Raw genomic sequence first — 15342 nt, forward strand, 5'->3', positions numbered from 1 at the left:
GCAGGGCACAGTACTGGAGTCGATTCCGTGCATTTGTAGGCTCAAGACTGAAAACGCCAGAGAAGCGACGTTAACAGCTGTCAACTGCGAAGGACGTGTGCACCACCGAGTTAAGGAAGCAGGTCATACGATATTAGCAAGTGGCCTTGTAGATAGAGACGGAAGTTTTGCATATGTTTTGCTCGGAATCCTGCTCTCTTCCTGGTCAAACAACAATGCGGCAGAGTTCATACTACTTGCACATCCGTTGGTAACTAATATTTTCCATGAGAAATTTCTGACATTGGCCACTTTTGCGATGTTGCAGCGCTGTGTTGTGTTGCCTTTCTGCACATGCCGTATTGTGGTTCTTGGAGGACGTAGTCCCGCCTAGCGAGGGTTTAAATTTCCTTGTATAACGCTCTCTCGCTGATTTTGTGGCTTGAAAATGACGGTGTGTTCACCTGTCGATGAGAGAACCACTTAATGATTTTCTGAAAAACATCGTTTACAATTTCATCAGTTAATTCTAATCTGTTGGGTGTGATAACTATACTTGTATCATCGGCAAAAAGTACGAGCTTTGCATCTTCGTGAATATAGAATGGCAAGTCATTAATATATGTTAAGAACAGCCAGAGGACCCAATACCGAACCTTGCAGCACCCCATTCTTGATTGCTCCCCAGTTCGAGAAATCACCAGTTTTTTACAGTTAACCATATTAATAATCTATTGTTTCTACGGCAATGTTGTGGGAAGCTGAGATGGCGGAATTGCTGATTTGTATAGCCAGTGACGTAAAGACTAGCCTGTCTCCACAAACAAGCCTTCGCATTCATAACAGACTCTATAGTTACATTTATTGGTTTCGCATGTCACAACCACACTATAAAATCCCAACCTAACCTAGACCTTATGCTATGCTACAGGTCAGTCTGTCACCACAACGAACTGTCGTATTTCAGCCGAATTCCGCATTTTTTTATGTTGAATTATATAGGAACAACAGAAACCTATATGAGCGCATGCTTCTGTGGCGGGGACCCACGTCAATAAGACTCTTCTGGGTGATTATATGAAAACCACTTAGAATTCGCGTGAGGGCGGCTTTCTATGTACAATCAGTTCCACAAAAAGTGTACGCCATAATTTCAAATGTGACGTCCGCGGCGACATCTCTCGTTGTCGTCTCGAACCTGTAATCAATGCGCTTTTGCACAGTGCATAGATAAACAGTGTGAGAGTTGAATGTTTTGTTCTGCCGGTTGCAGTTTAAAATGAGTGCAAAATATCTGAAGCTTCACGAGGCAGTGCTCCTTGTAAATCACCCATAGGGACCGAAGCTGCTGCTAAAATTCTTAGAAAGTAGAAGACATTCGTTGCGAAGTGGGTCAGACGATATTTTGAGGTCGGGAACGTTGCTGATTTACCGGAGAGAGGGCTAAGGTGCCAAGCTATAATCGATAATAACGGCGACTGGTTTACCTGTTAGGTAGTTGTGCAACTAGTAAGAACATGTATTTTCATGTAAACATACATTTATAATAGCATCTTTTATGTCATACAGATAGCAGAGTACACTTCTAGTGGAACTGACTAGTATCGCTCCATGACTGGCAGTCTTGACATACTGTATGTTGATGGATGGATGACACGATCAAGGGGAAAGGTTATCAAATGCTATTGATGGGAGCATTTATTGTTAATCTTTACTAGCGAATCAACATACGTCTTGTCAGGACTGCCTTTCATTTGTAACTGGAGGGATAGAATGGAATCTATATTGTGTACTACGCGACTATCTCGGAATTCCGAACAAGCCTATCTAACGGCTTGCAGGGGCAACAAAAATTTGATTTTCAATATGTCGAGTAATTATTATTTAAACCGCTGTGATAACCTACTCATTAAAAGGTATAGCATGATGTTAAAAGTTTAATACTTGTCTTATTCTGTTAAACTTTGGAAACTGTGTGTCTGTCTTGCCTAACTGACGGCGACCAAAAACCCGGACTTTATTCATTCAGTATTTGAGAACGAGAGCGCTCAGCGACTCCCAAGAAACTTTACACATAATTTCAAACCTTTACGAAACTTCTCATCGCCGACATCACCCACAAAAAGAATAAAAGGGAAGAAGTTTATCGCTTACCACATCTTCGCTGTCCATGAAGTAAAACTTCAGCTCAGATCTTTTAATTTGTTATTTCTTTATTCAGGGCTCTATTCGCTTCACAGTTTGCTTACAGCTTCCACACATACCGCTGAATATGCCTGTAAAATTACACCAGTGTGCCACACATACAAGTAACTTGTGAAACACAGCTATCTCTTTATTCACATGAAGTGTTGAGTGCTACTGAGGAGAGATTAGACATCGATTCCGTATTTATGGATTTCCGGAAGGCTTTTGACTCAGTACCACACAAGCGGCTCGTAGTGAAATTGCGTGCTTATGGAACATCGTCTCAGTTATGTGACTGGATTTGTGATTTCCTGTCAGAGAGGTCACAGTTCGTAGTAATTGACCGAAAGTCATCGAGTAAAACAGAAGTGATTTCTGGCGTCCCACAAGGTAGTGTTATAGGCCCTTTGCTGTTCCTTATCTATATAAACGATTTTGGAGACAATATGAGCAGCCGTCTTCGGTTGTTTGCAGATGACGCTGTCGTTTATCGACTAATAAAGTCATCAGAAGATCAAAACAAACTGCAAAACGATTTAGAAAAGGTATCTGAATGGTGCGAAAAGTGGCAGTTGACCCTATATAACGAAAAGTGTGAAGTAATCCACATGAGTGCTAAAAAGAACTCGTTAAACTTCGGTTACACGAGAAATCAGTCTAATATAAAAGCCGTAAATTCAACTAAATATCTAGGTACTACAATTACGAACAACTTCAATTGGAAGGAAAACATAGAAAATGTTGTGGGGATGGCTAACCAAAGATTGCGCTTTATTGGCAGGACACTTAGAAAATGTAACAGACCTACTAAGGAGACTGCCTACACTACGCTTGTCCGTCCTCTTTTAGAGTACGTCTGCGCGGTGTGGGATCCTTACCAGATAGGACTGACGGAGTACATCGAAAAAGTTCAAAGAAAGGCAGCACGTTTTGTATTATCGCAAAATATGGGAGGGAGTGTCATAGAAATGATACAGGATTTGGGCTGGAAATCATTAAGAGAAAGGCGTTTTTCGTTGCGACGGAATCTTCTCACGAAATTCCAATCACCAACTTTCTCCTCCGAATGCGAAAAGATTTTGTTGACTCCGACCCACATAGGGAGGAACGATCGCCACGATAAAATAAGGGAAATCAGAGCTCGTACGGAAAGATATAGGTGTTTCATTCTTCCCGCGTGCTATACGCAATTGGAATAATGGAGAATTGTGAAGGTGGTTCGATGAACCCTCTGCCAGGCACTTAAATGTGATTTGCAGAGTATCCATGTAGATGTAGAAGTAGTTCAGGAGATATGACGTCATAGACATTGAGATGCATGGAAAACTATCTTCTGCTTACAAAGGCATTTCAGTAACAGACACGGCTGAATTTCTTATTTCGTTACTAACAGTTCTGTTCGCAACACAGTTTGCATACAGTATCTACATATATCACTGAATGTACCTGCAACATTGTATCATCCTATAACATATAATTCATGAGATATGACGTCATAAATATTGAGGTGCGCGAGAAACTTCATTTTGCTTGAAATGGAGCGCAAATTATCCAGACTATATGCAATCAGTGTTTGATTATGAGATCGCCCAGCAACTTCCAACAAACTTTAAGCGGAATTGTAAACCTTTTCTAAAATTTCTCTCGCTTACATGCTTAAGGTCGAAATCTAAACACATTACCTCATTTGTAATCGGAAGTTTCAAGCTGTTTTATACATGGGAAGTAGGTTCTTTAAAGAATCGGGGGCTAACTGGTAATACAGAATGTGTTTCAAAACGATTTGTCCGCTTTAAAATTGCTATTTCTTCTATGTGAATGAATATGGAAACTTGGCGCGGATCTTAACTTGCACATGAAATCACAAAATTTGTCTTGTCCACTCGTCATTATTATTATTTATTACCGAGCAAGGTGGCGGACTGGTTAGCACACTGGTCTCGAATTCGGAGGGGGGGGGGGGGGGACGACAGTTCAGACCCACCTCTGCCCATCCAGATTAAGATTTTCCGTGATTTCCCTAAATCGCTCCAGGCAAATGCCGGGATACTTCCTTTGAAAGGGCACGGCCGACTTCCTTCCCCATCCTTGACACAATCCGAGCTTACGCTCCGTCTCTAATGATCTCGATGTCTACGGCACTTAAAAGCCATTATTCCTTCCGTTCTTCCTCGTGCATTTATTGTAAGTTTCTGGTTCAAGTGCTTGGCGGTAGGGGTCTCTCTGTTGCAGTTAGCTCACTCCCTTAGCGTCTGGTGTGAGTCGTGTCGAGACGTGATAAGACAACCACAAAAGGTGCTTTGCGGTGTCCGTTTGAACAGGGGAAATTCAGTTCCAAGTGGCTATCACCGAGAGTACGGCACTGCGACTCCTATATTTGAAGCATTCGACGGTGGCAGCAACAGTTTCTACACACGCCAAATTCGCCTGGTCTCACGGAGTGTGGTTTTGTTTTCTCTTTTTCTGTGGGGTTTGTGGATACTTCGTCTATGTGACCCCCCCCCCCCCCCTTCCACACACGCTCGCAAAATTGTGGAACGAGATGTCTATCGTCTGGATGTTGGTCTCGCGCCCGGTGGAGGGTGCGTTGAACATCTGTGAAATGTAAATAAAAACTTTGAGCCTTGTCACTGTAATTGTCATTTAACCCTTCGATAGCGGTGGTTATCGACCACTTCGTATTGCAAAAATTATAAGCTTGTATAAATCATATTATATGTAAATGATATAGTTCGTGAACGACTGCTTTCATTCTGTGTCTATACACAAATAAGGCAGAAGGGATAGATAACATTCCATCAGAATTTCTAAAATCATTAGGGGAAGTGGCAACAAAACGACTATTCACGTTGGTGTGTAGAATATATGAGTCTGGCGACATACCATCTGACTTTCGGAAAAGCATCATCCACACAATTCCGAAGGCGGCAAGAGCTGACAAGTGCGAGAATTATCGCACAATCAGCTTAACAGCTCATGCATCGAAGCTGCTTACAAGAATAATATACAGAAGAATGGAAAAGAAAATTGAGAATGTGCTAGGTGACGATCAGTTTGGCTTTAAGAAAAGTAAAGGCACGAGAGAGGCAATTCTGACGTTACGGCTAATAATGGACGCAAGGCTAAAGAAAAATCAAGACATGTTAATAGGATTTGTCGACCTGGAAAAAGCGTTCAACAATATAAAATGGTGCAAGCTGTTCGAGATACTGAAAAAAGTAGGGGTAAGCTATAGGGAGAGACGGGTCATATACAATATGTACAACAACCAAGTGGGAATAATAAGAGTGGACGATCAAGAACGAAGTGCTCGTATTAAGAAGGGAGTAAGACAAGGCAGTAGTCTTTCGCCCCTACTCTTCAATCTGTACATCGAGGAAGCAATGATGGAAATAAAAGAAAGGTTCAGGAGTGGAATTAAAATACAAGGTGAAAGGATATCAATGATACGATTCGCTGATGACATTGCTATTCTGAGTGAAAGTTAAGAAGAATTAAATGATCTGCTGAACGGAATGAACAGTCTAATGAGTACACAGTATGGTTTGAGAGTAAATCGGAGAAAGACGAAGGTAATGAGAAGTAGTAGAAATGAGAACAGCGAGAAACTTAACATCAGGATTAATGGTCACGAAGTCAACGAAGTTAAGGAATTCTGCTACCTAGGCAGTAAAATAACCAATGACGGACGGAGCAAGGAGGACATCAAAAGCAGACTCGCTATGGCAAAAAAGGCATTTCTGGCCAAGAGAAGTCTACTAATATCAAATACCGGCCTTAATTTGAGAAAGAAATTTCTGAGGATGTACATCTGGAGTACAGCATTGTATGGTAGTGAGACATGGACTGTGGGAAAACCGGAACAGAAGAGAATCGAAGCATTTGAGATGTGGTGCTATACACGAATGTTGAAAATTAGGTGGACTGATAAGGTAAGGAATGAGGAGGTTCTACGCAGAATCGGAGAGGAAAGGAATATGTGGAAAACGCTGATAAGGAGAAGGGACAGGATGATAGGACATCTGCTAAGACATGAGGGAATGACTTCCATGGCACTAGAGGGAGCTGTAGAGGGCAAAAACTGTAGAGGAAGACAGAGATTGGAATACGTCAAGCAAATAATTGAGGACGTAGGTTGCAAGTGCTACTCTGAGATGAAGAGGTTAGCACAGGAGAGGAATTCGTGGCGGGCCGCATCAAACCAGTCAGTAGACTGATGACCCCCAAAAAAACTCTTCAAGCCACCGTATGGTGCATGATGGACGGCTCCTCCTACAGCTTCTACTCGTTACCTTTCCTGGTCCTCCCGCTTGTAGAGCGACTGAAATAATACTGTCTATTTGTCTCCATAACAGTCCTAATTTCTCTGATCTTGTGTTCAGGGTCATTACGCGAATTGCACGTTTGCGGCAGTAGAATCATTCTGGAGTCAGTTCAACTGTCGGGTCTCTAAATTTTCTCAATAGTGTTTCGCGAAAAGAACTTCGTCCAACCTCCAGGAATTCTCAATTGGGTTCACGAACGATCTCCGTAACAATCGTGACTCGATCTAAACTACCGGTAACAAATTAGCAAGATGTTTTTGCATTGTTTCGATGTCTTCCTTTACAGTAACGCGATCTAATGGAGATCCTTAACACTCGAGCTGTTCTCAAGAATGGATCGCACTTGCCTTCTACACTCCTGGAAATGGAAGAAAGAACACATTGACACCGGTGTGTCAGACCCACCATACTTGCTCCGGACAGTGCGAGAGGGCTGTCCAAGCAATCATCACACGCACAGCACAGCGGACACACCAGGAACCGCGGTGTTGGCCGTCGAATGGCGCTAGCTGCGCAGCATTTGTGCACCGCCGCCGTCAGTGTCAGCCAGATTGCCGTGGCATACGGAGCTCCATCCCAGTCTTTAACACTGGTAGCATGCCGCGACAGCGTGTACGTGAACCGTATGTGCAGTTGACGGACTTTAAGCGAGGGCGTATAGTGGGCATGCGGGAGGCCGGGTGGACGTACCGCCGAATTGCTCAACACGTGGGGCGTGAGGTCTCCACAGTACATCGACGTTGTCGCCAGTGGTCGGCGGAAAGTGCACGTGCCCGTCGACCTGGGACCGCACCGCAGAGACGCACAGATGCACGCCAAGACCGTAGGATCCTACGCAGTGCCGTAGGGGACCGCACCGCCACTTCCCAGCAAATTAGGGACACTGTTGCTCCTGGGGTATCGGCGAGGACCATTCGCAACCGTCTCCATGAAGCTGGGCTACGGTCCCGCACACCGTTAGGCCGTCTTCCGCTCACGCCCCAACATCGTGCAGCCCGCCTCCAGTGGTGTCGCGACAGGCGTGAATGGAGGGACGAATGGAGACGTGTCGTCTTCAGCGATGAGAGTCGCTTCTGCCTTGGTGCCAATGATGGTCGTATGCGTGTTTGGCGCCGTGCAGGTGAGCGCCACAATCACGACTGCATACGACCGAGGCACACAGGGCCAACACCCGGTATCATGGTGTGGGGAGCGATCTCATACACTGGTCGTACACCTCTGGTCATCGTCGAGGGGACACTGAATAGTGCACGGTACATCCAAACCGTCATCGAACCCATCGTTCTACCATTCCTAGACCGGCAAGGGAACCTGCTGTTCCAACAGGACATTGCACGTCCGCATGTATCCCGTGCCATTCAACGTGCTCTAGAAGGTGTAAGTCAACTACCCTGGCCAGCAAGATCTCCGGATCTGTCCCCCATTGAGCATGTTTGGGACTGGATGAAGCGTCGTCTCACGCGGTCTGCACGTCCAGCACGAACGCTGGTCCAACTGGGGCGCCAGGTGGAAATGGCATGGCAAGCCGTTCCACAGGACTACATCCAGCATCTCTACGATTGTTTCCATGGGAGAATAGCAGCCTGCATTGCTGCGAAAGGTGGATATACACTGTACTAGTGCCGACATTGTGCATGCTCTGTTGCCTGTGTCTATGTGCCTGTGGTTCTGTCAGTGTGATCATGTGATGTATCTGACCCCAGGAATGTGTCAATAAAGTTTCCCCTTCCTGGGACAGTGAATTCACGGTGTTCTTATTTCAATTTCCAGGAGTGTATAAGCAGTCTCCTTTACAGATGAGCTACACTTTCCTAAAATTCTCCCAGTCAACCGAAGTTGAACATTCGCCTCCCTACTTCAACAGCAGCAAAATAATTTTCAAGTCACTTAACAAGAAACATGACAAAGTAATTTTACAAAGTTATTTATAACAATTGTTTCACTAAATTTAGTTATATTTACGTTAAAAACAAATTCTGTAAAGTCAATTTAAATACCTCCGTTGCAGCAACGTAAGATTATATCTTTGCCTGCAATTTTAAGTCCTCTGGTCTCTCTCGTTTGGCGGAAAGGGCGAGGAAAAAGTCAGGCATATTTGCATAGTTGTAGCGAGTAGTTGAAAGTTTGTATCTCACATGAGCAGACGGAAAATATTACTATGCACGTCGACTGATTATTGTGAAGTAGTTGTTGGGGTGTTTAAAAAGCACAGAGGCTTAAATGATGAATATTTATTATTTAGTACTTAAAGTCGCACATTGAGTTATGGCGTTCCTCAAAATTTTCAGATTTCGTTGTGCAGTAAAAACTCGAGACACCAAGCATCCGCTGCATAAGACAACAAAGCCAGCACACAACCGGCCAATAACAGATTTATAATATTTATCAAAGTGTGAGGCCTGAGCTTCTCCTGGCGTGTACAGTTTTCAAACAACTTACGGGAATTCAGACAGGTAATATTTACAGCGACCTCCGATATTTCGGCAGGAGTACACCCCGTCATTTTCAAAGGGCACAAACTGCAACGGACAGGCGATGTACAGGCAAATTTAAAACCTCGGTCCTTGGAGTAATTCAGGAAAGATAACACACACACACACACACACACACACACACTGAACACTAGTGTCACCAAAGATGACCAAAGGCATAGGTATCGATAGCGAAAGACTACGAACTAGCAAGCGAGGTAACATTGGCTCTGTCCCTCTGTTTTATGACAAGGGAGAGAGCAAGATTCCAAGCAGAGTTTAAACAACAACCTCCATCCCCAATATCTCAGTACTGTCATATAACATAGGGTGACCAGTATCCATACACCCGCGATATACACCCGCCTTACGCAAACCAAGCTCATCCTTGACAGAACCGAAAAGCACTCTAGGTGGAAGTCGGCAAACACATTTCACATCGTATTTCCGTAAAATACGACCGATCTTTTTGGAAATGCTTCCTACGTAAGGCAAAAAAGGCAGTAGACTTAGGTGTCGACTCAGTATTATCATCAGTCACCCGATGCACAGTTGGTCGATAGCGCAACGCACGTTCAATCTGTCTTTCACTATAACTATTTTGACGAAATGTAACTTCAAGATGGGCCAGCTCAGCTGGCAAGCTGTCAGTGTCGGAAATGACACGTACTCTGCCTACCAAGCTACGATGTACACCTTCACGCTGAGCCGTGTGGTGACAACTATCAGCCTGTGAATACAAGTCAGCGTGAGTGCGTTTCCGGTAAACTATATGTCCCATGATCCATCAACTTTCCTCCTTACGATAACGTCAAGAAAGAGAAGGCAACCATATTCATCCACCTGCGTCGTAAGAAAAAAAATGTTCGGGTGGATCGAGTTCCGATGTTTTAAAACGGCATTCAAGTTCTCCCTGCCATGAGGCCAAACAACAAAAGTATCATCAACATATCAGAAGAAGCAGGCGGGTTTCAAAGGCGCCGACTCTAATGCACGTTTCTCAAAGTCTTCCATAAACAAATTTACAGTCACAGGAACAACGGACTACCGTCGCAAATACATCTGTCTGCTCGTAATAAAAAGTAAGTGGATGTCAACACATGCTGAAAGGGATTAGATAATTCAACACCAAACCTGACTTCAATCAACCGCAACGAATCACACAGAGGACCACGACCGAAGAGAGAGACCACATCAAAACTTACTAAAAATCGGCGTTCCGAAATATCGTGTAGCCAAGCATCTTGCTCTCTGTTAAGCCCACAAGTTCGTCGCTGTGAACATCATATCAGGAACTCAGCTGACTTCTTATGTCGTTTGGAGGGAATGCAGTTGAATGACTCTCATATTTTAATTAATTTTGATATGTTCTCTCTCTTCATTCGAGTTCCTCTGTTTCATTCGTTGCGGTTAATTGAGGTCAGGTTTGGTGTTAAAGTAACTAATCTCTTTCGGCATGTGTTGACTTCCACTTACTTTTTATTACGAGCTGACAGATGTATTTGCGACGGTAGTCCGTTGTTCCTGTGACTGCAAATTTGTTTATGGAAGACTTTGAGAAACGTGCATTGGAGTCGGTGCCTTTGAAACCCGCCTGCTTCTTCTGATATGTTGATGATACTTTTGTTGTTTGGCCTCATGGTAGGGAGAATTTGAATGCCGTTTTAAAACATCGGAACTCGATCCACCCGAACATTTTTTTCTTACGATGCAGGTGGATGAATATGGTTGCCTTCTCTTTCTTGACGTTATGGTAAGGAGGAAGGTTGCTGGATCATTGGTACATGCAGTTTACCGGAAACGTACTCACGCTGACTTGTATTCACAGGCTGATAGCTGTCACCACACGGCTCAGCGTGAAGGTGTACATCGTAGCTTGGTAGGCAGGGCACGTGTCATTTCCGACACTGACAGCTTGCCAGCTGAGCTGGCCCATCTTGAAGTTACATTTCGTCAAAATAGTTATAGTGAAAGACAGATTGAATGTGCGTTGCGCTATCGACCAACTGTGCATCGGGTGACTGATGATAATACTGAGTCGACACCTAAGTCTACTGCCTTTTTTGCCTTACGTAGGAAGCATTTCCAAAAAGATCGGTCGTATTTTACGGAAATACGATGTGAATTGAATTTTCCGACTTCCACCTAGAGTGCTTTTCGGTTCTATCAAGGATGAGCTTGGTTTGCGTAAGGCGGGTATATATTGCATTCCTTGAAGCTGTGGCATGGCAAATATTGGTCAGACTATCAGGACCGTGGAGGACCGATGTACTGAGCATAAACAGCACACACGATTACAGCAGCCAAGTAGATCTGCTATTGCCGAACATTGTTTGGATACTGGTCACCCTATGTTAAATAACAATACCGAGGTATTGGCATGCACGTCCAGCAATTCGGACAGTGTTATTAAGGAGGCCGTTGAGATTAAATTATCCAGCAACCTTGTAAACAAGGCTAGAGGTTTTTGTTTAAACTCTGTTTGGAATCCTGCTCTTTCCTTTGTCAAAAAACAGAGGGACAGAGTCAATGTTACCTCGCTTGCTAATTCGTAGTCTTTCGGTATCGACCTCTGACTGGTCATCTTTGGTGGCACTAGTGTTCAATGTGTGTGTGTTATCTTTCCTGAATTACTCCGAGAACCGAGGTTTTAAATTTGTCTGTACATTACCTGTCCGTTGCTGTTTGTGCCCTGAAAATGACGGAGTGTACTCACGCGGAAATATCGGCTGTCGCTGTAAATATTACCTGGCTGAATTCCTGTAAGTTGTTTGCAAATTTACCAAAGTGAGTTTACGAAAAATGTCGAATGTCTATAAATCTTATATATTATTGGAAATATATCTCTTCTGAAAGATCATCTCATAACGTGAATTCATGTAAACGATATACGCTTCTATAATCGTAGTGCTCTTCTGAAAATAAAAGTTTTGTAGTCCTGCGTGTAAGTTAAAATTTATCCCCATGTTTCTATCCTCATTCATTTAGATTGATATATGCTTGTGAAATCACTTGACTCTGTATATAAATTCGCAGCCACAAATCATCATGCAATCACCCTGAAGAACGTCGCCTGCAATTAGAGCCGAAAATATAGTAGTTCTATCGTATCATGATGCGGTTACTCACTCAGAATAATCTTATTCAAATAACAGATATGTCAATATGCAGCAAAAGTGAAGGAAGAGCCGTCCACACAGTGCGGGTACTTTGTATTTTCCCGCGTAAAAACGTGGTCTCGTTAAAAGCTGACGATTGGCTAACGTACTTTATCGTCCGATTGGCTACCTCCAGCTTGGCACGGTTACGCATTGCCAACATCTGTTCTGTACAACGCACAAGCGCAGCGCGAGAACGACTTTTAGTAAAGTTTGGCCCTCAGCTACTGCTTCGAACAACACATGCTGTTTCTTTGCAGCGTCCACGTCACAGGGCACCACGATCACAGCGAACTGCACACGAACACTGTGCGCTGTCAAATAATGCCATGAGAAATTGGCGATTAGTACGACACACGGTGAATGACTTTGGCCGTGGAATAGTATCACCACAACCAGTTCAGCGCGCGGACCAAACTGTAAAACAATAGGGGTAATATGAGAACTTTTTCCCCTCAACTTAAGTTTTATAGTTCTAGACATACTTGCTTTATAACGGCAGGAGACGCCGTGACGGCGGTGGTCAGTGTTGTCAAAGGCTAGTGAACTGTCACAACCATTAGAGTCCGTCAACAGACTGATGATGTTTTCACAGATAGGACTGTATTGTCGCAAAGGTAGATTGTTAACTTGTATTACGTTTACATTTGATTTATACGAAGGTTCATAGGCCTAATGGATCAGCGATACCTACATACCGTTTATTTTTAGGTCCTATTCCTCCCTGCTGAAGTAGGTGACATTTTAGAGAATTACCACAACCATTCATTATGCCGCGCGGAAAAGCCGGGCGGTCTATGGCGTCTTGCCACGGTTCGCTCGGCTCACCCCGTCGGAGGTTCGAGTCCTCCCTCGGGTATGTGTGTGCGTATTGTCCTTAGCGTAAGTTAGATTAAGTAGTGTGTAAGCCTACGGACCGATGACCTCAGCAGTTTGGTCCCACAGGACGTTACCACCAAATTTCTCTCTCTCCCTCCATTCATAATGATAGGACATTTAGTTAGAATACGTGTGACACAGAAACTAACAACATAATTAAGTAACTTAACGTGGGTTGGGTCACGGTTGAAGTTTTCCCACCGTCTTTTGTGCTCCATATTCCTAGCGTGTACAGAATTGCCCGATAACACAACAACGTAAACTTTACTAGAGGAATGAGAGATATGACACGCTTCTGAGACTGCAAGAAAGCCATATCGGTATTCAGCAGTTTTAATTTCTGCCCTGAATATCCGTAAAATCTAATATAAACTGCCAGACACTCTAAGGATATACATTTAAAAAATCGTGGCTCTTCTACCCTACTTGATTTCCGCCGCCGTTATCCAATTGACTAGAAAACTCCGGTGAAATGATACGTCTCATGCGAAAACCATAATAATTTTGATCCATATAACAATAATTCAATGCCAAATTCCAGATAATTCTCACAAATTCATTTTAGCACTAATTTTTTAATATATTTGACGCATTATTCTGGAAAAGAAACAGTCGACTTGTTTCGTTAGGGTCATGTGGCATCTTATGTAGATAGAACGATAAAATGCAAAACATAGCCTTTGGGAACGAGATCTTAATTCAGACACGGCGAATGTAGGAAAAGTAATAAAGAAATAGTGACTGGAGACGTTTAATTCTTATGGAATATTTTAAACTAAATATTGCAGTCACGAGAAGCCTCAAAGACTAAAACGTCTGTTGGTAATTGAACAGTTTGAACATTTTCTCTCCGCTTTTGCTGTATTTTACTTTTCCTACTCACAAAATAAGATTTTTGCTAGGATGAAGAGACTGCTACCTATTGACGGTACACGGAAACAGTTTCGTTTTGGTGAGAAACATTCAAACAAATCCATTTATCTACGATTGTTTACTGTCTTCGTGAATGAAAACTCCCCCTTACACAGGAATATTTTTGCAAATGTCACCCGAATATCGTCAGAGCACTTTTTTCCGCGGCATATAAACATGGTACATTCTGTGATACACCGTCCGATGTTGATTTTATATCATTCTGGATTTTCCACTGCCGTCGTATAGCACCTTCTGGAATACTGACGAAGCACACGTTACGCCCTCGCTAATGAGTATATTGCAGCGTATTGTTGTACTCACTGACGATGTGTATCATGAAAGAAGCGAAGACGACAACCCATCCCCAACCACCGTCTGGGGGCGGGACGGGCTCGGGAGGCAGGGCGACGTCTGCGGGGGCGGCGGCAGCTTCGGTCCCCGGAGACGGCATGCTGCGCTTCTTGGGGGCGGGAGCGTGCGTCATGTCGGGGTCGGCGTGTTGGGGGCGGAGGGCGTGCGCGACGCGTCGGAGTGTGTGTGGCAGCGCGCGGCCGACGGCTCACTGGCGAAGGCGTCGCGTAGCGCCGTGCAGCACGGCCGGCATCGCGAGTCGCACGCGCATGCGCGCGGCGTCGCAGTCCTGCCAACAACGCAGGCGGGCCGCCGTGTTGGTGTCACAACCGCGTGAGTTCGGCACGTGCGGCCAAGCTGCGCACGTGGTGTCGCCGCGGAGAAGCTCAAACGCCGCCGCAATGCACCAGGTCGTGCAACTCGTTCTGGGGGCTGGGGGCGATTCTGCCATTAGGCTCCATCGTATAATGTCCTGAGCAGACGTTTCACCAGCACGGGGCTTCCCAACCATTTCAGCTGGTGGACCCCTTCTTAAGTCGAAAATCCACCCCTAGTCTATTCCCAATTACCCCCCCTCCCCCCCCCCCCCACCATGAAGTATCAATAGACTTTCGTTTAGAGATAAATGAAAACAAATTGAAGGTCAAAAATCGACTTATGAAATAGGTAGTGCACTGACAAAGTTTAAATGATGCCCGTGGCCGCATACGTGCCAGCGAGTGCTGTGATTGGTCGACAAAGCTCTCTCCGCGCATGCGTAAAAGGTTTCAGCGCATCTACGACCCCCGTATTGTTGCGAAACAGTCGATCAGAGAAGCCGCATTCTCCGGCACTATATTGTGTATGCGTTCTCACTTAGGAACCGCAAATACTGCTTGGCAATACGACCTGAAGTAAAAGTACACACGCAAAAAAATGATGAATTTCATTTTACATTTTTATTCATTAATTTTACTCATTATTTTACACGATTTGGGGAAGAGTGGCCGCGGATCCACTAGAAAGAGCCGATCAGAGACTCAGTCCGCAGGACGGTTACTGCCAGGTATTTTTAATTGTTACGATCTGCAGTCACTT

At 44.3% G+C, this 15342-nt stretch overlaps 1 protein-coding gene across 1 annotated transcript in view; it reads right to left on the reverse strand.

Moving 5' to 3' along the window:
* The window catches only part of LOC126272251 (monocarboxylate transporter 9), a 627258-nt gene extending 612778 nt beyond the window's left edge, over positions 1-14480 (reverse strand). Inside the window, exon 1 of the mRNA XM_049974965.1 lies at positions 14236-14480. Within this exon, the coding sequence (XP_049830922.1) occupies positions 14236-14398 (163 nt within the window). The 5' untranslated portion in view covers positions 14399-14480. The remainder of the gene's footprint in view (positions 1-14235) is intronic.
* Between the last annotated feature and the right edge of the window lie 862 nt (positions 14481-15342).

The sequence above is a fragment of the Schistocerca gregaria genome, chromosome 5 (assembly GCF_023897955.1).
Source record: "Schistocerca gregaria isolate iqSchGreg1 chromosome 5, iqSchGreg1.2, whole genome shotgun sequence".
In the NCBI taxonomy this organism is placed as follows: domain Eukaryota; kingdom Metazoa; phylum Arthropoda; class Insecta; order Orthoptera; family Acrididae; genus Schistocerca; species Schistocerca gregaria.